Genomic DNA, 25,977 nt, shown 5'->3' with positions numbered 1-25,977 from the left:
CTAAGAAAATTAACGTAGGAAAACCCCATTTATTCTTAACATAAAACCCTCTAGTCCTTTACTCCTTCCCCTTTTCTTTCACGGAAATGAATTTTTATAATGCCATTTTGTTTTGCTCTTTTATGTGTATGGTTTCATAAAAAGCTGAGTATCAGGTTAACTGAAAAAAGACAGATTTAGCATAGGCAGCACCTTCTCTCTCCTGGTCCTATTGAGGGATTTATTATTCTGCAAGCAGACTGGAAAATCTAGATGCTGTATGAGGCGGGTGGACAGTGTTCTTAGATATGTGCAAACTAGGTCTGCAGAGTCTGGCATGGAATTAAATGCTTGGTGGAACAGCAGTGCCACCTATGTGTGAGGAAAAGAAGCAGCAACAAAATGATTAATTTTCCCACGCAAACTCTACTTCTGGCCGTCTCTCCCTGTTCTCATACATGGTTTCAAAATAGGGATGTTTAAAAAATTTTTTAGGAATTACTTTGTATTGCAATCATTCATCTTGGCTAGACTCACCAAACTTTCAGAGTATTTAGGTTATTACTGAAGTGATACATACAAATTAGGTGCTTAAAAGGGTTTTAGAATTGATTTTTTTGGTGTTTCCAACAGACACTTACCATTTTTGAGGGGTAGTCCTTCGGAAATCCTTTGACTGGAATACCAAATACTCTTCTACCATTAATAAATGCCTTCATTATAAAATTTGTCACTAAGAAGAAAAGAGTAAATGCTCAATTAGATGGATTAAAAGGAAAAGAGTTGGCATTAATATTTATAAACAAGGAAACTTACTTTTCCTTGATAATCCAGCTCCAAGATTATGATTCAAATCAAATGGATCTAAGTAAAGAAAATTAATGAAAACAAAAAAAAGATAATCAAATAGGAAATGCCACTACTCAGAAATTACGTGAGGTCTATATAACAAGAAAGTGTTACATATTTTATCACTAATGAAAGTATTAAATGACTGCCTTTTTAATGAGTTTCAAATCTATAATACAGATAAGGAATATACATTTCTAATTATAAGGTAAGTTTTTTCTCAGAAATGTTCATCAGAAAAGAGAGTATAGCTTTATATTTGAATCTTTAACAGAGTCCTTCATAATATGAGGTGTTTTATTCTGAACAAAATACTGTCTGGAGAAGACATATGAATCTGATATTACCTAATCATGCTAGTTTTAGAGGCATACAGAGGTCACAAATATACTTAAAAAATGTTAGCACTGAATTTTCCTGCTAATTAACAGCCTTTAAAAAATCATTTTAGAAAATAATTTATCACGAAGATCATAAAACACACTTATAAGATAAACGAAAGCATACACAGAAAACACACAACTGTCCCAACGACATACCAATGGTCCCCTGGATCTCAATTTCCAGTGAGAGCTTCATATAAGGACTCCCGTATGATCTTATATGTTTGCATCTCAAATGTCTTAGACAGGTTGATATATGATGTGTCTAGAACATTATTTGTTAGATGACCCAGAAAGTGGTAGGAATAATGAAAAAAATGCTGATGTCAAAGAAGTATGTGAGATCTGAATAAACTGGTTCATGAAATAAATGAAGGTAAAGCACTATTTCCAAATCAAAATATTTATATTTGATTTAAAATATATACATAAAAATTCACAATTTAAACCTTATGTGTAGACATTCAATTATTTCCAATAAATGTCTAAAAATATATTCAAGAAAGCAAAGGAGAAAACCCTTAAAACCTTTTTTGGGGGGATCATCTCATTAAGAAAATGAGAATCTTTAACAGTATACAGTACTGTTGTATACAGTATACAGTATATAAAAGGAGTAAAGCAGCGAGAAGAGGCCTCCTTCCGGTTATCTGTTATGCTTCTAATGTACAGTAACTGGGGTGTATACGATCTGAGATTTAGACCCACAGTTTACTGGAGTATAGGTTGCTTCACTCAGTTTAACTCTATGCTAACAACTGCTATGAGAAAGTTACCATTCCAGCAGGTTGGACCATGCTTTCTTCTGGTGATTTTTATGTGTGCACGTGGAAGTGGTTTTGGTTGGTTGCTTGGTGTAGCAGAGATACTACAATATGAGCTATAGTACAGTTACACACACTACCACTACCACCATTGGAATTCCTCAGTTCTAGAGTAACTAGTCAGAAGTCACCCTTCTAATTTAGCCTGTTACTAACAGCTCATCTACAAATAATGTAAAAATTAAAAGCAAAAGATAATGAGGTTTCAAAAATTAAAAACAATATTAATAAACGGCAGATCATTAAGAACTCATTGTGATAATGGAAAAGTATAAGATAAGTTCTATGTTTTTGACATATGTGATCCTAAAAAGTTAAAACCGTATCTATAACTCACTGTCATCTACATTTAATTTTACAGATGCTCACAGTATTTTAACACTGCCAATAGGCAGAAGTGATGATAAAAGCATAACCTAAAGTAACACATTATTCAGGTGATACGAGTACATCAAAATTTTTGAAAAAGATTAAAATCAACAAAATACATTTTAAGCCATATGTCAGTTCATTTTTAAGCATTTAAACTCCATTTTGTCTTTAAAATTAAAATCCCACAAACTGATCACTTATATGTGGAATCTAAAAAATAAAACAAATGAATGACTATAACAAAACAGGAACAGACTCAGAGATAGAACAAACTAGTGGTTACCAGCGGGGAGAGGGGCAAGATAGGGGTATGGGGTTAAGAGACACAAACTATTATATATAAAATAAATAAGCAACAAGGATATATTTGTGCAGCACAGGGAATATAGCCAATATTTTATAATAACTTTAAATGGAGTATAACCTATACAGATTTTGAATCACTATGTTGTACATGGAAAATTAATAGAATACTGTAAATCAATCATACCTCATTAAAAAAAAATCAATACTGAGCAATCATTGAAAATAATTTGGTGAATATAAAAAGACATAAAAGGGTATATCAAAGTAAAACCATTCAGGGTAAAAAGCAAGTTTGCAAATAATGAGCTCAATTATCTTTAAAAAAAAGTGTATGTGTATGTAAATATTTAAGTACACATATAAATCCATGGATTCTGGCGTTCAAGGAAAGAAGCAGCTTAAACATGGGCAAAATAAATGTCAAATTTTATACATAACCACTTATAGGTAAACTCCATCAGTAGATAGCAAATAAGGATCTTGAACACTGACTCTTAGAGGCACTCTTCAAACCCTCACTTAGGAAGGTTTTAAAAGTCCCACTATTTTGAGGCTGACTTATCTCAACTGCAACCTTATTCTCCAGTATGTGTTAAACAAAGGTAAAGGATTTGTCATGGTGAACAAATGCTCTGGGATTTGTGAGAGGCCCCACAGGAGAGGGTCATTTAAAAATAAATCTTTAGGCTGGACACAGACAAGTCTGCCTGATGTGGACAGCTAACAGGCCAGCTGCGAGGCACATCTGATCGGTGGCTCGAGGCTGCTCCGGAAGATCTCTGCAAGGACAAAGAACACCACCCTCATAGTTTAACTTCTATATTCTATTCAATTGTAAGTTTGATTTTATTTGTACCTTCAATAACAATGTATTTTGAGGTCCACTGTTTCTTAAAAGTTGTAAGCAGACTTTTTCTCCTGATACTAATGACATGTTCTTTAAAATCAAATTCCTCTGTGTAGAAACGAAGAAGTCCCAACCAGAGCTGCCCAACAGATTCTGTATTTTTTCCATATTCTGGCCAATAGGTGGGCTAGAAACAGAAGGAACAAGAGATATCATGCTCTATAGTAAAATGTTAATATCAATATTCATTTGTATCTTAGGGAGTAAGTTTGGATGTATTTAAATTAACTAGAGTTTAAATACATAAGATTACAACTATGTAACTTTCCTATATATTTTAAAATATCATTTACATGAGTTTATTAATCTCTACCCTATGACTTAGAGTTGGAAAGAGCTCAGGGTTTTAAATGTCAAACCACAAAATGCATGTTTGTGAAAGAATTGGAAAATAAATTTTAAGAGTGTTGGTGACATCTGGTTATTAGGTCTCTGTAATTCAAAGTCTTTCCAAACTTTCTGTAGGAAACCATAGAGCAAATATTTGTTCATTTGGAATAAAGTTACCTAACCATTTGGAATTATTAGGCATTTAAGAAATCCTGGATATAGTCCCTAAAAACTCACCTGGCTTAAAAAAAATTGTTTTCAACTTCAAAGGAATCATCTGTATATACTAGTTTTTTAACTATCATAATATAAATAAATATAACAAGTGATAATACAGTTCTTGCCCATCTACACTACAGCATGGTATAGCTAACTCTCAGTCAAGGATGTAAAAAATCTTTACTATTAAAATACGTACCAGTTCATCTATTTGATCAAAAAAATAAATATTCCAGCCATCAACAAATATTTCAGGTTTCTTTTCACCTTTGTATATCTGAAATTAATTTTTAAACTATTAGTATGGATTACAAACTTAATGCATTGACACAAAAACTTGTAGGAAAATAGTTAAAAATTTATCTACAGAACCACAGAATTTTAGAGAAGGAAGAGGGCACAAAGATCGCCCAGCTCTACATGTGAAAAATACGACTTCTTTTACTGATACCTCTTGAAGGACAGGGATGACTGGCGGATTCCTCTGCTGGAGAAAATATAGCACCATAAGCGTGTATGCGTATGATGATAAGCTGCCTCTTGATGCATCACCAATGTCGCACATCTGGAGGGAAGGAAAACAGGAGCAAAGGAAAGATGACCAATGTGTTCTGCTACCTTCGCACTGTTCTATTATCACTAGAAGTAAGGTGCTTCTATAGGGCACTAACACACAAAGTACATTTTGAAATGCTAAAATATGCCAACAAAACCAAGAAAAACCCAAACCAAACCAAAAACAAAACCCCATCAAAACCAAACCAAACTAAACAAACCTCGACAAAGCTAAGGAGTTGTTAGCTACAAGTAATATTAAGTTACCATGTAAAAATTTAAGACAACAAAATTTTAGCTTGTTGAGTAGGGCTTTTCAAATAGTTAAAAGAAGTGTTTGATATGGCTACGGATCTTTAAAAATACAGACTTATGTTTTCTTTTTTTAAACTGAAGTGTAGTTGATTTAGAATATTATATTCATTTCAGGTGTACGACATAGTGATTCAGTATTTTTAAAGATTATACTCCATCTAATGTTATTACAAAATAATGGCTACATTTCCATGTGCTGTACAATACATCCTTGTTGCTTATTTACTTTATACATAGTAGTTTGTGTCTCTTAATCCCATACCCCTGTCTCGCCCCTCCATCCTTCCCTCTTCCCACTGGTAACCATTATGGTTTGTTCTCTGTATTGGTGAGTCTGTTTCTTTTACAGACTTATGTTTTTAGCTAGGTTTGAAGATGCAATGACATTTCCTGATAAATCACAACAGGAAGCATACTCACCTTTGTAAATACTTTCATGGTATAGCACAAATATTTCACTCTGGGATCAATGGCTGAATAGGCAGATAAGAGCCTTGTGTTATGAAGGGCCTGTTAAAAGGAAAATTACACTACCAATTAGAAGGAGAAGTTTTAAGCTGGAATAGTCTGAAAAGGTTTACACTGTAATTCATTTTAGGATGAAGACATTTAGGCTGAAATTAGTATTTTTCCCCTAAAGGTAAGCTTCATTAGCTTATTAGTTAATAATTAAGAATTGTAAGCAATAACTGACACCTTGTAACTGAACTATACTTCAATTTTAAAAAAAGTAAAAAGTAAAAGGTTAAAAAAAATGGATTGATAAGTGATATCTGATCTAAGGACTCTTTATTCTAAACATTCCCAGAGAATAAGTGCTATTAAAACAATCAGTTTCCTTTAAGTTGATGTAAGATTCCCTAACCCCATCACTATTCAAATTAAATGTCCTTAGGGGCCAGAGAGGTCCCATAAAGCCCTAAAGCAAACCAGGCATGAGACCAAAGACACACACATACACACACTCCAAAATTAAAACAAAGTTCAAGCCAAACAAAAAGCACCTGCCACTCTGACCTCATTCTAAATGAATACTAATAAATATATTTTTAAGTGAATACTAATATTAACTCAATTCTGTTATATCTCCAGCCTCACAACACTGCCAGGCACTAAGCAAGCACTCATAAATAACTACTGAAAGAATGAATAGGATGAAACGAATGGCTTAATTTTACTTAAAGATTGTATAAGACATACTTGTTCCTTTCAGTCTCCCCAAAGAAAAAGTCTAGGGAAAATCTTACCAATGTGTTATACAAACTGATGTCCACTTCCAGACCGCTTCTCAAATGGAAGAACTTTACAATTGGCACCTTTGCTGTTGTAATAGGCAAGATGTTTCTCAGCCCTAGGTTGGAAAGTAAGACAGTATTGTTAAATACAGCAGCAGCGGGTATAAAGTGCTCTTATGTTAACATTACAACATAAAATGATGTAAAGCTGGCTTTGGCTTGTTTCACTGAATCACTAAGAGTAGTCAAAGAATTCTCTGTTACTAACAAACATCTGGGGAGACTCTTCTGGCAAAGTTTGCATTTGTTGAACACATCAATATCTGAAGTACAGGAATCAATAAGGCAGCCGCTGCCCTTCGGGAACTCACCGGGTCATGTGCATGTGGGTACGGCTGTCAGTCTACCAACCACCGAAACACAGGAAACTACCAGAGTCTAGATTATATGGGCCCTACCTATTCTCTCCAAACGGCTATATACCTAACCTGGAGGAACGCCTAGAGGGGTAGTCACCTGAATCCTCAAAACAGAAGCTACTCCTCATGGACCTAGAAGCTATGACAGTAATAGGAGAGAAGGAAAGTCTCTCCTCCTCCTTCCTGAGCTAAGCTTTGAAAAAGAACAGGTAGAAAAAGGGAAGGCCAAGGGGATTTACCAGGCAAAGAAAGCTGCACATGGAAGGAGTAGATGCCTCAAATAGAGCGGCAGGTTCAGGGAGCTCCCATGGAATTGTGCAGGCTACATACAGAGTGGACTCGAGGGAAAGAAATACCGAGTAATAGGAGATGTGGTAAAAACTGGGAAGAGCCCAAAGAGAGAACATATATATCCTTAGAGGCAAAGAAATGCCAATGAACTGATGCAAGTTGGGGGGAATCACTGGTCACATCTATTTAGACAACGCCCCTGGCAATGGACAGACTGGAGGCACCCGGAAGAGAGACAGGGTGACCACTGTAAAAACCGACCTGAGATGGGCTACCATGGTGGCATGGGAATGCAGAGAGGCAGCAAGAAGCAGATGTCTGAGGGCATCTGTAACTGGTGGGTTGGGGAAGCAGAAATGGGGGTGATAAGGCAGAAGGAGGGCTGTTAACGGCAAGGCCATTTCCTGAGTACCTAGATTCCTTTACAAACATCACCTCCTAAGACATCCACCCTCACCCAACAGATGAGGAAACAGAGACCCTGAGAAATGAACTTGCTCAGGAATACACAGGTGATGAATTGTGGAGCTGGTATTCAAATCTAGGTAAGGCTGACTCTAACCTTCTACTGAACCTACTCCAGGACCGATTAATTATCACCTCATTCATTCTGGTGATTCTACGGATGCTTAGGTCAACAACCAAGAATGAGGATTCAGGAGGAAGAGCAGGTAGGGGTGGCTGTAGCAGAAGCGAGGCGGTAAAGAGAAAGGTGAGTTCATTTTGCGACGCTGGGGTTTGAGCTCTTCTGAGAGAGTTAAAGTGGTAATATCTGGAGGGTAGATACCTAGTGGTCTGGAATTTAGGGGAAAAGTACATCAATGAAAGAAGTTTCAGCAAAAGTCCTGTGTGGGAGATGGAGGAAGTGTAACTTACATTGATGGGGAGGAGGAGCAAGGAAGCCCATATTTACTGAACGATACCTAGCATTATGTCAGGCCCCGCAGTTTAATGTACTACCTTTCTTAATCTTAAATGCTACTATTGTTGCTCCACTTTGCAGATGAGAAACTGAGTGCTTGTAATAAGGTTGAGTGACTTTTTGGGACTCACACAGCCAGCAAGTGGAGATCAAAGACCTAGAACCAGAGTCTGATTCTAGAAGCCTCACCAATTATTTTGCTTTACTGTCCCTAAAACATATCCTTTCTCTCCATCTCCATCCCATTCTAGAATCTGACACTGCCAACCATTGTGACACTTACATGCCTGTCCTCTAGGACTTCCTCACAGCATATCATCCTGCTTCCTAATTTACCACTCTAATCGTTCCTTTTTAAGTATCCTTCCTTAGTGTCTACACTCAGAAATTGAAGTTTGGCTTTCAACCTCTCTCAAATGATCCCCTGGAATTCTTGGCCTCTGTCTCTCTTTCTTTCTTCAAGACTTTCAATAAAAAACTGTTTTATTTTGTTCTTCAATCCTGACAACTCTGTGTTTCTGCCTCCTAGACTGTTAACTCTTGGAGATTATACCTTCATGGCAAACTATCACCTCCAGTTGGTGCTCTCTGCAAACATTTCCCTTTCTCATGAACCCAGACAGCAGCCTGAACCCTTATTTCTTACTTGCAGGTATCTAGGGAATTTCCCTTTGGAATCTCTCCTATCCTTTTCCTTTTAGGACTACTGGCACCTGGTAAAGGTCTTTCTGCCCTGTCACTTAGATTATACCTTCCCTAAGAGACTGTACCAGATGCTTACAAAGCTTAAGTTTTGCTTTCATTGGGTTTCTCCTCTCCTGAAGAATGTTTGGTGGCTTCCAAATATCAACAGACTTTGCCTTATCTCCTAATAGTTCCCACTTGAAACTCCTCTCTTAATGTACCAATCTTCTCATCGTCCTCCAAAATATATTACAGTGATTCTCACACGCACATCCCTGCATCTCAGGAATGACTTCTCTTCTGATCCCTTTCAAATCATGTTCGTCATCACCTGAGATCAGAACAAGCCCAACTCTTCTGTGAACCTCCCCTACGCATTCACAGAATCTCTCCCTCCTCAGAAGTTATTTAATACTTATTGTAGTGTCTATGATTCACTTTAATAAATACTACGATACATTGTTACATAGCCTGTGAGGTTATCTTACTTTTTTTTAAGATCTGAAAGCTGTCAAAGGAAGGACCTGTCTAGACTTATTTTTCTACCATCTCTAAGTGCCCAACACCAATGCCGAGCACATAGCAGACACCCAATAAAATACATGGGAAGGTGCTTTCTTAATCACAGCCCTCTAGCTATTATTAAATTTTTGTTCCATGCACTCTGCATCACTTACATGTTATAATCTGTATGTGTAAGTCATTTCTAGTCCAAAAATGATCTGTTTTTAGTAAGGTTCATTCTTAGGAAATACCCACTGAGGTATTTAGGGGAAAGGGATGTGATGTTTGCAACTTAATCTCAATGGTACAGAAAAAATTGTGAGTAAGCAAGAGATAGAATGATAAATCAAATGTAGTAGTAAAATGTTAACAATTGATGGATCTGAATGAGGGATAGCAGAGTTCTTTATACAATTTTGCTGCTTTCCTTTAAGTCTGAAATGATTTCAAAATCAAAAGTCAATATCAGGGGGGTGGGAGTAGCTCAGTGGCAGAGCGCATGCTTAGCACGCACGAGGTCCTGGGTTCAATCTCTAGTACCTCCATTAAAAGAACAAAACTAAAACAAAACAAAAGTCAAAATCTAGCTAAGTACTAAATAATAGGTCACAAAAATTTAGCCAATTTAGTTTCTTTGCATAATCTTCAAAAATAAAAAAAAGCATACGATCTTTAGAGGTGAAATTCCTAAAACGTTTATTTCAATGACCAAAAAATTATATTGATGCACATTAAGAAAAAAATACTGATGAACTGGGTTGATTTTCAGTGGGAATAAACAAACTTAAGACTTTTATTCCCCAATGTTTAAAAAACATGGTATCCTTTTTAAACTCTTAGAAATAAAAAGTTCAAAGAAAAGGGGCACTCAAGGTGTATACTTATGTGGTATATGTGTGCATGCCCATGCTGTGAATTTAAGTCTACTCTTTACTGAGATATAAGAAAGCTTTTTATGGATGGTCCATGGATTTTAAGTTTCATAAAGGCAAGGACCATATCATGTTCACTTTGATTCTCAACTCTTAGCACAGAAGTTTGTTGAACCACATTTTAAAAGAAGATTCTCACTGTTTATAGCATCCATAGCTGCCTATGACAGAGAGAGGCAGAAGGATATGTTAATGGCACTTCAGCTCTGTGCACGATTTACAGAATCTACACATTTTACAGCTGTAAGTTACTTGTTCAGGTCACATACAGCTTGTTGAACAGCTGCAAGTACAACCTATCACTACACTTCCACTATATTTCACATCACTGCTAACAAACCCCTACACTTTGATTTATACAATGTTGATAAGTCAAAATGATTCCCAAAATTTCTTGCGAGTATGGTATATGCTTTGTCTTGAAATAAAATTGACTGAGGCAACAGCATGCACACAAATTATAAGCAATTCTTCAGTTTTTCATACATAATCACACAAGATTTTTTGAAGCTACCAATACCATAAATATGCTGTATGAGCCACTACACGGTTTCGCTGGCATCAGTAAATTCTAAGCATGCAAAACAGTAACAAAAAGACAAAAATAGTTTTCAGAAAAAGTTTATAGAGGTACCTGAATGTTTTTTGAGGACTCTTGCCAATTCTTCAATAGTTCTTACGCAGTCCAACCCCTGCAACAAAAATGATACAAACTACTGAATCAAAAATGGAAGACAGGTTCCTAAAACGGTTATAGTTTCCATTTCCTCCAGAAATAATGAAATTAACTTGAACTTGTTCTGTATTCATTTTTTCCTAAGAATAATATCCTAAGAATATGGAAACCCCATACACCCTACTTACTAACTGCTCCTGGAGGCACAAGAAAGGCTGAAATCAGGGTCCCCAGAAAAATCTTTGAACCAACGAGGACCTCCATTTGTTCCCTCTATGTAACTATGTCACTCAGAAGTACTCTATGTGACAGACAGAATCAGTAAGAGGGAGCTTTTGTGGCCTGTCTGATTCATTCTGGGTAGGCCTTCATTATAGTTTAATTAAAAGCTGATGAACTGCTGTGGAGAGTGATTAAGCTCAGATTATTTCTCCATAGGACTAGTCAAAAATACAATTTCCCAAAAGAAAGTCATATGACAAATAAGAATAATATTTCAAATATTTAAAAACATTTCTGCTGATCTTCTTCAACATTAAGCCCTTTGGATGGTTACACACATCCCAGAATATATTTGGATTTTATTTTAGAGATGCTCTCAAAACTAGTTTATTACTCACGTAAAAATTCAACCTAGCTGACACACAATCAGGTCATTCCACATATTGGACCCAATCTTGCTTATCCACCTTATTCACCAAAGTCATGCTAGATAACTTCTGGCTGTTTTCCCAAATCAGATATATCCTCAAGGGACAAAGACTTAACTCAGAAAAGGCATAAAAAGATCCTGAGCAGCAGCAGCATTGCTCATTTGGATATACACCATTTCGATTGTTACTATAAATGAAAAAAAGGGGGACGGACTCAGTACTTCTCAGACTTTATACCTTTTCACAGTAGTTTATATTTAATAAATGCCTTCATATCCATCAGGGCCAGCAAACCTTTTCTGCTCTGCGGGCCACATGGCCTGTTGCAAGGACTCGACCCTGAAGTCACAGAGTGAAAGCAGATGCAGACAATATGTAAGTGAAGGGGTATGGCTATGTCCCAATAAGACTGATATGCACAAGACAGGCAGTGGGCCACAGTTCCATGAATCCTGACATACGTGATCCAGACTTAGGTGCACAGCAATCTCCTGAGGCAAGAGGATCTCATCTCCGTATTAGAGATTATCAACCAAAGACCACACGTTTAGGGACTGATGAAACCCAAAGTCAGTCTTGAACCCAGGTCTCTGGACTCATAGGTTTAGCACTCTTATCACTGAACCACATTGCCTGCCTGTTAAAAACTCTTTTTAGAAAACCCTATGTGGGTGTGTTCGTGCACCCGAGTCAGCCTGGTGGCCATGTCAGTGGGACACTGGAGAGGCTGCTTTGGCTTCCTACGCTCCTGGATGTCGCCTTCAGATCCACTGTGTACTCAGGTTGCAAGCACAAGCCTTTCTACTCCTCACACTCCCCTCTAGACTTCTAATGTATCTGGCCAGACAGACTGTGCCAAATGGCACACTCACATGCTATGCCCTGATAAATTTGGAATATACCACGCTGTACTGTCAGTCAAGATTGCCAAATCACACTGCCACAGCAAATGTAAGTTTCACGTGGTCACTGTACCTCAGCAGTTTCAAGTCCATTAATTGTCATACAGACGTCAAGGTCACTCTGTTTGAACCCAAATCCATTTTTGGAGGAGCCAAACAAGCTCAATTTAGTTCCTGTTAGGGATATATGAAAAGTAATAACTAATTACCTGAGTATATTTCATTTTCTGATCAAAACGACCCTCTCATGAATCAAAACTACCCAGTTATTGGGGGCTGGGGGTATAGCTCAGCGACAGAGCATGTGCTTGGCGTGCACGGGGTCCTGGGTTCAATACCCAGTGCCTCCGTTGAGGGGGAAAAAAAAAAAAAAAACCAAAACACCTCAGTTGTTAACTGTCTTATAATAATCTCATTATGATTATGTTCTCTTAGTAACCATTTATTATAAATTATTTCCTTCCAAAATTTACTTTAAATAAGTACAAGCTGCAGGAGACATGAAGAATTATTAAGTGCCGCTTTATTCTAAAACGCAAGGACGTTTTGAGGAAAATGTGGATCGCCTCACCAAATTTAATCATGTGAGCTTGCTACTTTCTAAATAAATTCACTTTTTAGAGGCGTGAACTTTGACTTGAAACATTACACTAAATGAAGTTCACGTGTGACATCTGCTAAGAGAAATACTACAATGCAACACCATCTTTGTTGGCAAACTAGGACTGGGCCGACAAAAGACCACCCTAGGAATATTACAAAATAACTGAAGCCCTGTCCCCACCATCACTGCCAGGCTGCTTGCTTAGCCTTAAAATCAATGTGCCCATAACACATGTACTCATTCTGAAGGAAAGTCACACTACCTTTTCTTTTTTTTTTAAGATTAAAAAAATTATTTACCTGGAAACTCTTGCCTTATGAAACTTTCTAGGTTTTGCCGAATATGTTCACGAGACTGATCTTCTAAAATTGTTGGAGAAAAATCCTCTGTTTAAAATAAACAGAAACATTCAGAAACAAAGATTGTTCACGTTCTCTGAAAAAGTAAAATTTTTAATAAAATAAAACCTAACACAGTAAAAAACAAACAAAACAAAAAAAAACCCCAAAACAAACCCTAAATTTTGTGTGTCTTCTCAGTAGACGGCATTAAGCGATGTAAAATAAAGATGCCTTTTTGAAAGAGTTTATCAGCAAGAACTGCTCCTGAGATGGAAACTAGTCTGAGAAAGGACTCTGCTCCTCAGTTTCAGACCCAGGGCCCTGTGAAGGCAGCCTTCAGGGGTCTGCCCCAGAAGATGGACACAACGGTTAATAAGCCTGTGCATATATGTTTTCTTTCAAGGGAGGACCAATAGTTTCCTTTCATAGCTCATAATCTTCAAAGAGGTTTAAAAAAGAAGTCCCTGACTAAGGACGAGTGTCCTCCGGCACAGACAGACATGTCAAGATGAAGCAATGTGATGCAACACGTCCTCATCTCTAAGCAGCTGCATGCCTCTCCATCAAATGCTGTTCCTTGCAGAACTTTAAACCTCTGTGCATCAACGCTTCCCAAAACTGGTGTTCCTTACAGGGCTGTTCTGAAGGTTATTGACTAGCATTAATTAAAGAGTATTCTATGCTCAAATTTTGAAAAAGTTAAAGAGTAAATAAGCTCTTTACTGTAACATTTCTCAGAGCCTTTATTATGCTAATGGCCCCTGTGAATCTCTAAGGGAGGGGGCAGGAAGTAGAGCTATTCCCCACTTGACCTGTGGAATACTTCTTGTTGAGAAATACTATTAATGGAACCTAAAAATACATTTCAAGGAAAACCAGTTGGGAAGTGACAGTACTCCAGTCTTAAGACTTAAAGGATTCTCCCTCTCCCTGTCTTTAACAATTATTTATTGCACATCCCAAATAGAACAGGAAACATTGGCACTGTGGATACAACGGAGAATGGAACAGACTTAGCCCCTACAACGAAGCTAACCGGTTAGTCATTCAGATGACTCTTAAGAAAATGTCAATGTTATATTTTGACAAATCAAAAAAAATGTTAATAACTTACTAAAACACTGAATGCAAACTTGATCTAAGATATTTGAAAATTTGGGTGTTAACGGTGGCAGAGGTTCCAGCTGGATTCTTTTGAAGTCTTCGGGACAGTCCTTCTTTAGATGACCCTCTCGTTTGCATAAACTGCATACTACTGTAGGAGACTGCAGAAAGACGGCAAAGCAGAACAAGACTTAAGGTAAAACTTTATTCGCCAAATGAAGGGGTCTTGAATCTTTTTTCAAAAGTACACATTCTACTCATCACATTCCAAAGGAATGAAAAAAAAAAAATGTGTGGCTACTCCAAACTCTTTCAGATAAGGATACCCTTTTGACCCTTTTGGTGTACTTCAGAGAAAAGGCTGTTATTATTACTACCAACAGCATTCCTTTTCTCCTATGCAGATTCCTAAGAGGCTAAGAAGGGGAGCGGACCTAGCAGCTGAACTGGAGTGAATGACCAACTTGTTCACCACTACCAAACCAGGAGAGCCCTGCTTCAGTACGCCAAAATCAAAATGACATGCATTAAAACCGCTTCAAGTCTCCTAGCACCACGTCTAGGAGCAGCGTGATTACCTTGCCTTTGGTGAAGGTGAGTTTACTAAATTCATAGAAGAAATCAGGCAGATCCACAGCTGAATTTTCCTCACATACATTTCCTTCTTTAAGACTGACTTTATTAAGTTCCGTGAGTAGAGCTTCATCCGCATGTTTTCCACATTCTTTCAAGTCTTCAGACTTAGCAGACCCACCTAATTCCTCATCCTCTCCCGACAGGGCATCCTCATCCCCTGATCCGGGGTAGGTGTTGTCCAATTCACCTTCATTAGCAATGCCATCCTCTTCTTCCCTTTGGGAAATGCAGAGCCCGGGTTCCTCATCCTCCTCCTCTTCTTCTTCCTCTTCTTCATCAGAGTGAATGATTCCTGACATCCGGCCCTGTCTAGAAGGGGTAAAGTGGCTTAGAGTGTCTCCAAGTTCATCAGTAGCTTCCATGCTTTCTTCGGTACCAGCCTCGTCATTGCACTCTTTGGCTGTAGGATTTCTGAAGCCTTCCAAACCCAAAGCGCTGCCTGTCTCATTAGTTCGTGTGCTGCCACAGGTGGCAAGCTCCCCACATTTGCTACTACTTACAGCTTGATCATCAGCTGTCAAAGGATGCATGCCCTCCCTCCCACTTTTTTTGTCCTCATTTTTACTTCCTGTTTCTTGATGTTGCACTTTAACGTCCTCAGAGTCATCACAACTGACCTCGGCCTTCATACCGTCTGAGTCTTCCAGGTGGGCACGGATGAGTGTGTTTCCCATTTCCTCTCTTGATGGGCTTGCAAAGCATTCAGCTGTCTCTTTAAGAGTAAGTGGCCGTGCCTTGCAGGTATTTGCAGTTGAACTGGCAGCACCAAGACCTTGAGTCAAAACTGAGTTTTTGAGTTTATCACCTTTCACTTGTACACCTGGGTCATGTTTTGCTACTTGTTTAGAATGTTCGGAAGTACAGGTAACAGCACTCAGAGGCTTTGGAAGGCTAGACTTTGTAACTTTGTGTGGAAGAGCAAAATATTTATACGTTGTCCTTAAACAATGAAGTATATATTCAAATACAGGTTGATTATTTAGGGTTCTTGCCACATTCCTCTTAACAGAGTAGGGATCTGTAATTAAAAAAAAAAAAAGATCCACCATTTCATACACTTCTATTTCATGGTTTAAAAATCAGCCTGCTACAGACAAAGACAACAAATAAGCAACAGTAAAACTTAATTTACCATGTATCTTATATGCTTTTTTAAAAACTGGGGATGGGGAGTAAGAAGATAGTTTAAAAACAAAAAGAAATGTTTTCTTAACCATCTGCTCTACGGAAAGAACCCATTCTGTTCAGAACCAGTACCCCTTCCCTATTCTGTTTTGTGACTGTGGAGGTAAAAAAAAAAGATGTCATCAGTGTGGCTGTCATGCCCTCGGGAAGTGAGATCTTCCCGCCAGGCTCTGCTGAGTGCTCGGCCTCCCCACTCAGCCAGGCCCTGTGGTTTGTAGAGCTTACCTCCACTCTTCTGCCCTGGAAAGCCCCATCACTGAACTGGCTGGACTGAATTCAGGGGCGAGAGGGAGGCACCAGGAGGAGACACCACTTCTCTCAATCTTTTCTCCTCCCCTAGAACTCCAGCAGGTTAGGCAATTGGCCAGAAGAGCTGAGCCAGAGAAACTGCAGGGGAGGGTTTAAAAATGTGAGATCCCCATGACTGCACACAGAATTTATGCAAAATGCAAAAATCTCTCCTATGCAATATAAAGCTTGAAAAAAAAATCAAGCAAATATAAGAGAATTCCATTTAGGAGGTTCTTTAAATTATTTGAAGGAGGAGAACTAAGATTTCTAGAGGGGTTTCCACCTCCTGATTTTGTAAAGCTGAGAAGAACTAGTCCATTTAATGACGTCTACAGGGCACATCAGTATGTCTTTTATACAATGGTTTCAGTTAAATGACACTTAACTCATTGAACACTAAGTGTTTTCTTTTTTTTTTTAAAGAAAAGGTGTTTTTATGAACAAGTTCTAAAGGTTACTACAGATATCCCAAAAATAACTATCCTTCTGCTCTATGGAGAAGAATCCAACGAAGAATACTATTTTTCATGAGAAAAAGTATTTTCCTCAACCTTTGTAAAACTAAACATCAACACCAATCCATGAAAGGACTGAATCAAAAATCCAGATATGAGAACAGTAAAGAGGAAAGGCATATTTACACATCACTTGGAAAAAACTTTTCAAGCATTCAAGTTGTTAAGCAATTTACAAAGAAAATAAGGACTCAGCCAGCCACTATTTTAGTTGCTTGAGTAATTAAGATGTCTTACTGCAGCACTTAAAAAACCCAGGATGATCATTTTGATCCCCTGGAATGACCCACTGTTAACACATGCAAGATTCTAGCTATTTATTTCACTTTTAAGGTCCGGCCTACCTTACGTGTAGGAGCTGAAAAAAGATCGAAATATAAAGCATGCTGTTAGACTGATACCTTAAAAAAACAAAACAAAACAAAAAAAGGAATTAAACATTCTGAGATACCTTCAATGGCAATGCGCTTTTTGGGCCAATCCTTTGATTCACGAGACACTGCTTCTTTGACACGGATACTTATCACTAAATCAGCCAAATTGAACTCTAAAGCGTAGAATCGAAGCAGTTCCACCCAGAGCTGCCCAACGGGTACTGAAGGCTGGTTTTTGAAATCAAATATTAGAGATACCTATGAACAGCAAAGAAAAAACATACAGGTTATTTCAGATGTCAGCACAGTCTGAAAAATCAGAGATTATTCAAGCATCAAATTAAAAAAATCTGAAAAACTTTAGCAAAGATGCGAATTTGACAATCCATCTAGATAAATCACATTCTAGGCTCTATTTTGCTTGTGGGAAAATAGAATTCTTTCACTGAATTTGATGGGTTAGAGTAAGTTAAAATCTACTCATTATCAGAGGAAGAGACAGGCAGATTTATGAAACCAGGCAGCACCGCTAATCACGAAGTCTTAATGGCAGGTGGAGGGAACCACGCCCTGAATGCTGCTACTCTCAGCACTGAGCTCTCTCCTGCTCCTGCAGCTGGAGGACTTTACACAGTCAGGCACACAGAAGAGGGTGGCAGCTAGAGGTGTACAGCCAAAGGAACACCACTCCTCTTATTTGCTCTGAGAAGCTACAGAAGCTCATTGAGTTTGCCAGTGGCAACGGACTTTAAAATCAAATCAATAAATATCAGAAATCAGTACAAGTTTTACATTCACAGACTCCTGACAAGTTGGGACATACTGTGACGTAACACAGTGGAAAGTACATAGAACTAAAAAAGGAAAAAAAATTGGTCCAAATATTGATTCTGCCACTTTGCAGATCTTAACTGCTCTGTGACTTAGCTTCTTCATTCTCAGATTGGCAGTACAGCACAGTGGCTAAGAGAACCGACTCTGGAGTGGGACATGCTTAGCTCTGAAATCCACCTCTGCCACATACTAGCTGTTTCTGATCCTGTCTGAGCCTCTGTTTCCTCATCTGAACAACGGGGATCACAGTACCCACCTCATAGGGTTGTTGGGAGGACTGAGTGAGATAGTGTCTGTAAAGAGCTTAGCACAGTGCCTGGCACACATGTTCAAAAAATGGTCGCTACCATTATCTGCAGAGTAGGGATGATACCACCTATAACACAGGATAGTTATGAGGATTAAATCAGAAACAAGGGAAAGCATCTGGCAGACTCGGTTGCTCTCTGCATTTTTTCATTTAGGTATATAGTTTTTTTAAATACAAGAAATCCATATATCATCGAAACAATGTCACAACTGTAAGATGCTCATAAGACGTAATCTAGCTCAACTCCCATGTGCTACAAGAGAAGGAACTGAAGCCCACAGAGTCTGTGACTTGGCAAAGGTCCCACTGCTTGTTAGTGGCGGAAGAGAGCAATGTCTCCTGACGCCAGTGCAGTGCTCTTTCACCACCACGTGCATTTTGACACCGTCGAGACCTCAGTTTCAGAAGGGGCAGCATGATTAATCTCTCCAGTTAGCATTAAGTGTAAATAGAAAGGATTTAATTGGACTTTCAGGAATAGTTTTTCCTTCTAATATATACAATTTGTTTTCAATCACTCTTTACTATATCAAGCTGCAGAACAAGTGGTATGGCATTTTATTAATACCATAGATTTATTCACTAAACCTCTGTAAAATAAGAGATTTTCTTAAGGTTCTGTAAAATAAGATAAAGTCATCAGGTTGGTTTACATAGCGAAACTGATTAAAAATGGAAGTTGTCTAGGTCCCAAACACTACAGTTGAGGACACAAAGAAAACCTCAGAAATGGAAAGCTTCATTAAACTTTACCTCATTATCCATAATCCTTATTCAGCATTACTAAGGATTTTAAGCATCTCACTGAAGTGACTTCATAATATTATAACATGGAACTTAAGAGACCTTTGAAATATCTAGACTAGTGATACTTAAACTGCTTTTTTTGTTACTGTTTTTATTTTTTTAATGTAGAGAACACTTTTTTTTTCAAATAAAATAAGAACAGCAGCTAGCATTTACTGAGTGCTTATCACATGCTCGGCACTGAGTTAAGCATTCTATAAACCAATGATCCTATGAGAGGATACCATTATCACCCCCATTTGTAGGTGAGGAAACTGGGGCACAGAAAGATTAAGTTACTTGCCCAAAGACACACAGCTAGGAAGTGGAAGAGCTGGGATACATATTTCAATGTTCCAGCTCCACGGCCTGTGCTCTTAGCCACGACTGGACCCCCAACCAGAAAACGGATAAAAGCGGTGTGTTCTGGTGGCAGCCGGGGTAGGGCACCACTGCCACCCTTTCCCCCTCAACTCTCAAGGATTCTAGAAAACACAACTGGAGAATATGTGATTCACCACTATCGCATTTTAGGCATGAATAACCACTGGGCTAGAGGAGTGACGGACTTGTCTGTGAAGAGCTGGGACTAGAATCCCGGTCTCAGAGCTACTTTGTGGATATGACTGTCATTTCACCCCAAAGGGGAAGGTCATGGAGCCAAGCACTGTTTACCCATCTAGGGCAGAATCCTATTCTTATTACTAGCATAATTATATTGTTCAGATTTTTGCTTGTAATCCTAATGGCAATTCTCTCCTTGCGCATAAATTCTCCTGCCCACCCCTAATAGTAGGAATGAGGACAAGTACACTAGACCAAAGACTTATTCATAGTTTAGTAATTTGAGGTTAGTTAACTTTTCAAATATTTAAGCCTCATAATACCATTTCAGACCCAAGTTCTTTGAGGACAGATAGGGGTTTATCTTTGAAATCTCATTTTTCACAGCACCTTGCACACAGAAGACACCATGTAAGTAACTGGATTCAATGATTTGAATTTGACCTTTTCTTATTACTTGTCTGTTCAAAGGACTGAACAGTCTAGAACATGAAACCACCATGAAACAGTTAAAATAGTTGAGGAAAGAAGAAAAGAAGACCGAGTAACTCATAAACTCCATAATTAACAACTGAACTAAAAATAGATGGTAAAACTAGAAACGGGAGAGAACAGACCTGTCCCCTTTTAACGGGCATTTGTTTGGGTGCCTCTTCTTTTGCTGTGTCTGTGTCCCCTGTGGCATCATCAGTGTATTCCCAGACCACAGAGTCTTTCTGAATTTCTTTAAGGTTGAAGTTCCCTAGTTTGTTTAATGAGAATCCTTCAATCTAGGAAAAATGAGATACTTTATTAGAAGGCAGAAATGATTTCATATCAGAGCATATTAATCCTGGAAGAAATGAAAAGAGAACATACTTATAGTTCACTGGGTATCTTTTATAAAAGGAGTATCTTTGAGACATCTGTAAATTTAAAGTAGAAAACAAGGTTTTGATTTGAAAAAGAAATGTTGATTTCTGGAAACAATTCCTTAATAAACAGTCTAGGAGAAGGGGCTATGGCTTAGGCCTAAGGTCACGGTTCTGAAGTAAAACTGACCGGGCCCAAACCTCAACTCCCTCATGTACTGTGAGACTTCAGTAAGGGCCTCATTTTGTTTAGGCCTCAGTTTCCTATAAAAAGACCTAACACTACTCTCCTTCATGGGATAGTTATGACATGAAAAGATGGATATAAAGCATTCAGATACAGGGCATGGCACGTAGTAGGTGCTCAATAAAAGTAAGAAAGTGTTTCTTTTGATACTGTTAAGATGCAAATTGCTAAAAATATAGTCTGGGCTCAAAAGGTCTAAGAAATGTAGAACAGATGTGAGCAGATTTCTTTGTGACAGGTACACTAGGGTCTATCACACCCTTATAAAAAGGTTAATGTACATAATGAATTGTGGGGTGGGGTAGGGATATGGCATCCTGGGTCCTGAATTTCATATCAAACAGACAGACTGCTTCTTTGGTGTGGCAGACAGAGTAACCCTAAAATATAAGACATCACGTGGCTCCCCTGCTCATAACAGCTTCCTTCTTCCTCAGGGTGAATTTCAGTCTATTTCAGGGCCTGGGTTATCTGGCTCTGCACTACTTCTCTGTGGCTTGGGGCTGACCCCTGCTGGTCCCTCTCTGCTTGGATGCCTCTTCCCCTTCTCAACAAGGTAACCCATGCAGTAAGGAGGGCATTCAGGCTCTGCTCAAATGTCTTTGACTCTAAACAGCTCCTCCTCTTTCACTCTCGGTCCTTCTTACCCCGGTTTACTTTTCCTCAGAATTAGTGCCACTTGACATGCACTTACTTATCTTCCTCACCTTATAGAAGGTGCTTCTCTGGCTGCTTCTGAGTTTTGCTCTTTATTTTTGGTTTTCAGCAGTTTGTGGTGGGCTAGGCATGCTTCTCTTTGAATTTATTTTATTTGAGGTTTGTTTAGCTTATTGAGACTGTAAATTTATGTCCTTTTATCAAATTTATGAAATTTTATATATTTTTTTCCTACCCCATTCTCTTGTTCCTCTCCTTCTGGGGCTCAAACTACCCACAGGTTAGATTTTTCTGAAATTATTCTACAAGTCCCCAAGGCTCAGAGTTGGTTTTTTTTTTGGGGGGGGTGTAATTAGGTTTACATTTATTTATTTTTTAGCAGAGGTACTGGGGATTGAACCCAGGACCTCATGCATGCTAAGCATGCGCTCTGCTCCTGAGCTATACCTTCCCCCTAGTTTTTTTTTTTTAATTTTAAACTTTTTTCTTTCTCTTCTTCAGATTAGCTTGTTTATCTATTTCCATATTTACTCTTTCCTGTGTCATCTCCATTCTGATATGAGGCCCATGCAGATTTTTTAATTTAAAATAATATATTTTTCACTTCTAGAGATTCCACTTGGTTCTCTGTACATTTCCTCATTCTCTGGCTGATAGCCTCTATCACCTCGCTTATGCAAGTGTACCTCCCATGTCTCATGGAGCACAGCTGTAAGAAGGGCTTTTAAAGTCTCTGATAGTTCCCACATCTGGCTTATCTTGGGCTTGGCATCTGTTGATTTCTGTTCCCTTGACAGTGTGTCCCATTTTCTTGACTCTTTGTGCTTTGAGTAACTTTGGATTGTATTCTGGACATTGTGATATAATAATGTACTGTGAAAATTCTGGATTCTTTATGTTATCCCAAAACGTGTTGTGACTTTTGTTTTACAGGTAATTAACTTGGTTGGACAAATTGTAGACTGTTGTATCTCTGGTGGACAGCAGCTCTGATCTCAGTTCAGTTTTCTAAGCCTTGGCTCTTAACTGTTTTTAGTCTGCTTCACATGTGTGGTTCAGAAGTGTGTCATTCTGGAAAATCCTCAGTCATTATTGCTTCAACTATTCCTTCCGTTTCTTCCTCTTTCTTCTCTTGATATTCCCAGTATACGTATATTACAACCCTTAGTAATTGTCCTGCAGTGCTTACAGATTCTGTTCCATTTCTTTCTCATTCTTTCTTTCCTCTTTGCCTTTAAGTTTGAGAAGTTTCTATTGAATAAAGCTCACTGATTTTTTCCCCAGCTGTGTCCAGCTGCCTGATGAATCCATCAAAGGCATTCTTCATTTTTGTTAGTTTTGATTTTTAGTGTCTCCTTTTGATTACTTAGCTTCCATCTCTCAGCTTATATTACCTATGTGTTCTTGCAAGTTGCCAATTTCTTTTCTTTGGAGCCCTTAGCATATTAAGCCATGTTTTGTAAATTCCTAGTCTGATAATTCCAATGTTTGCTCTGTTTCTTCAAACTATGCTTTTTGCCTTTTAGTATGCCTTATAGTTTTGTTGTTGTTATTGAAAGCTGGGTAAAAGGAACTGAGGTAGATAGGTCTTTGGTGTGAGGTTTGCTTTCATCTGGCCAGGAGTTAGGCTCTGTTCTGTTTGCTGCAGCTGTAGATGCCAAAGGGCTGTAGCTTCCTCTGGTATCCTTGTTTTTGCCTCCTCTATTGTTTTGGGGTTTCCCAAGAGATTTCTTTTTAAATGAAGTCTTTCTGTTCCGTTATCTCATTATTACACAGGTGGCCTAATGATGCTGTAGTCATGTGTGTGTTGGGGTGAAGCATTCTACAGCTCTGTGATCAGGTCTCAAAGTCTTCTAGTGAGCCTAAGGTCCTAGGCTGGGACCTTCACAAAGAGCTTCTCACTCTTGCCCGTCTGAGGTAAGACCATAAACTACAGAGGGTTGGAGTTGGATATTTTTCCTTTCCCCAGGTTGGTTAGGTCCTGATAAAACCCAAGGTGGTCAGGCTCCGGTAAAACAGTTTCCCTTAAGGGCAGGCTTTTGTTTAGGTCAACAGAATGCTCTGGACAGTTTCAAAATGCATGAGGGGATTGTTTTTGTGTCTTCACTCAGAGAACCTGGTAGGCATTCCTGGAGATAAAACTCACGAAACCAGCCCCCTGAGACTGGGTCCCTCTGTTGTTTTCCACCTTCAAACTTGTCCAAACTGAGCCTCCAGAACCACAGTCTAAGTTTCCCTACCCTGGTAGTGGCCGCAGTGGCAGGATTCTGTTCCTGGGCTTCTGCTCTGACAAGTTATAATTCGCTGTATTTGCCTGTCTCTCCAATTTTAAGGGCAGTGGTTTTCGCCATGACCTCAATTCTCTGATGGATCTAAGAAGAGTCATTGATTTTCAGTGTGTTCAGCTCTTTTCTTTCTGTAAGGATGGAGTGACTGCTTCCAAGCCCCTTATATGATGCACTGGACTGATTCAGGAGTCAGTCAGAGGTGTTCTGGGCTCCACTTCTCTGTATCTTTCCTGTCTAGGTTTTTCCCCCCTTATTACCTGGTGGCCCTAATTCCTCTGGCCAGAAAGTTTTTCTACCAGAGTTGCCTTTAGGGATAAAGCCACCGAAAAGTAGAAATGCACTCTGTGGTCACTTGCTCCAAGTTCTGGCTTCTCTCCGAAGTCTGTTTGCATCTGTTTGGTCTCCAGAGCCTTCACGTTGTTGCACTTTGAATTTTGTCGAGAATTTATACCTATTATTTTCAGATGGATCACTTGTTTAGGTGTTCATGCCTCTATGCAAGTGGAACCTGACTTTCTATTGATGACATTTGTTCTCCTACTTTGTGCCAGGAGGTCTACATTCATGATCTCATTTGAGAATTTTTCAGATGGGCCTTTCACTAAGGCCCAGAGATTACATAATTTGCTCAAGGTCACAAGGATTTAAGTGGCAAATCCTGGATGAATCTCAGGGCTGCCAAACTTCAACACTACTCTTCTATTATATTATCTGGCATCCTTAAAGCGTAGATAACTGTTTGTTAAAGGTTAAGTTTCTATAATCTAAAATAAGAAAGTTCCCAAATGATATCTACCAGGAGACTAGTAAAATATTGTTGTAGGGGATAAAAGATACTAAGATAGGACTAAACCTATTCATCACTCACAATTCTAATGATGATAAAATGGGAATTTTAATTGGGACTAAAAAGCCAGAGAGGATAATCTCCAACATGGAAGAGATCTCAGTAGGTTGGAAAAGAATGGCTAAAAGATTTTTGAACAGACAGATCAGAGCACAGATGTATGATACTCCAAACCTCTTGACAGAGAATTTAGTCTTACTCATCTGTGTAATCCCTTCAGGGCCTAGTCCAATGACTAATACACAGAGTGCTTTAAAGTTTTTGAAGGCATTAATAGTAAAGATACTTTCAAGCACATAATTTTGAGGATCTCAACAGATTTTCTGCAAAAATAGTGATATAAAATATCTGGCATGAATAAGGTACTAAATTTAACTTCTTTTCCCTCACTTGCTTTATATTTTTGACTAAGACTCTAGCAGAAGCCAGCATATTGATGCTTGACTAGTTTAAAATGCTGAAAACTGCAGATCACTTTGGTTTAGGCAGTAGAGTTTGCCATATGTGATCCACAGAATTCAATCCAGAATCACATACTTTTTTTGTCATTAAACCTTAAACAAGTGGTATAATCAAAACCAAATTTTGTGTCACTTTAGAGAATTTCCAGTATTACTGCCAAGGAAATAATATACACTGGCCACAGAAAAGGGTATTCATACTACTCTCAAGCAAATCATGAGGAGAATCTTATCACCAAAACAGAAGCACCTTTACCCCTGCATTCTCACATCAGAGACAGATGCCTACTTTAGAGATGATGAGAACACAAGAAAAGGCAGATTTCTTGAAGACAGAAGTGTGCATGGCGACACATCCAACCTCTTCCAAGGCTTTTTTTTTTGGTACAGAAATGCAAATGGTTTGGTTCCATCCTAAACTACTGACTCTCTTGGATCAAAGTGAAAATAAAACATCAAAAGACTTTTATAGATCCCTCCTTGGGTCTGATGAAAAGGGTTATTCATCAACTAAGGGTTGACCTTGTTCTCTCACCCGTTTTTTTGACCAGGAGAGCAGTCTAGCAAAGATACCTGAATTATTTTATTTCAGTACCATAAGTACAACAAAGAGAGCTCCCTTTAGGCAGCTGCAACACACAGCAGACTGCAATCTCTAATGCCAGGACAGAGCTCATACAGGACTTACTCTGCTTTAGTCTTTATTCTCAGAGCCTGGCAAATAAAGATCCCTGTTTAATTCTCAACCTATTAAGTATAAAAAAAAATTTCTTAAAATCTTATTTTTTGGATATACACCCATAATAAAGAACTATTATCTAGAAC

General features: G+C 38.4%; 1 protein-coding gene across 8 annotated transcripts in view; it reads right to left on the bottom strand.

Moving 5' to 3' along the window:
• Positions 1-25,977, bottom strand: part of TUT7 (terminal uridylyl transferase 7) — a 57,659-nt gene that overhangs the window by 16,415 nt on the left and 15,267 nt on the right. For all 8 annotated transcript variants that reach the window (XM_031447323.2, XM_064490112.1, XM_064490113.1 and 5 more), the window contains 14 exons: positions 20,419-20,571; positions 17,385-17,565; positions 14,885-15,960; positions 14,317-14,467; positions 13,161-13,247; positions 12,331-12,431; positions 10,661-10,718; positions 6,287-6,390; positions 5,460-5,549; positions 4,621-4,734; positions 4,369-4,446; positions 3,570-3,747; positions 796-843; positions 621-712 (listed from right to left, as the gene is read on the bottom strand). In XM_031447323.2, the coding sequence (XP_031303183.1) occupies positions 621-712; positions 796-843; positions 3,570-3,747; positions 4,369-4,446; positions 4,621-4,734; positions 5,460-5,549; positions 6,287-6,390; positions 10,661-10,718; positions 12,331-12,431; positions 13,161-13,247; positions 14,317-14,467; positions 14,885-15,960; positions 17,385-17,565; positions 20,419-20,571 (2,511 nt within the window). The remainder of the gene's footprint in view (positions 1-620; positions 713-795; positions 844-3,569; positions 3,748-4,368; positions 4,447-4,620; positions 4,735-5,459; positions 5,550-6,286; positions 6,391-10,660; positions 10,719-12,330; positions 12,432-13,160; positions 13,248-14,316; positions 14,468-14,884; positions 15,961-17,384; positions 17,566-20,418; positions 20,572-25,977) is intronic.

The sequence above is a fragment of the Camelus dromedarius genome, chromosome 10 (assembly GCF_036321535.1).
Source record: "Camelus dromedarius isolate mCamDro1 chromosome 10, mCamDro1.pat, whole genome shotgun sequence".
NCBI lineage: Eukaryota > Metazoa > Chordata > Mammalia > Artiodactyla > Camelidae > Camelus > Camelus dromedarius.
The sequence above is the reverse complement of the archived record's forward strand: the minus strand, read 5'-3'. Positions and strand labels throughout refer to the sequence as shown.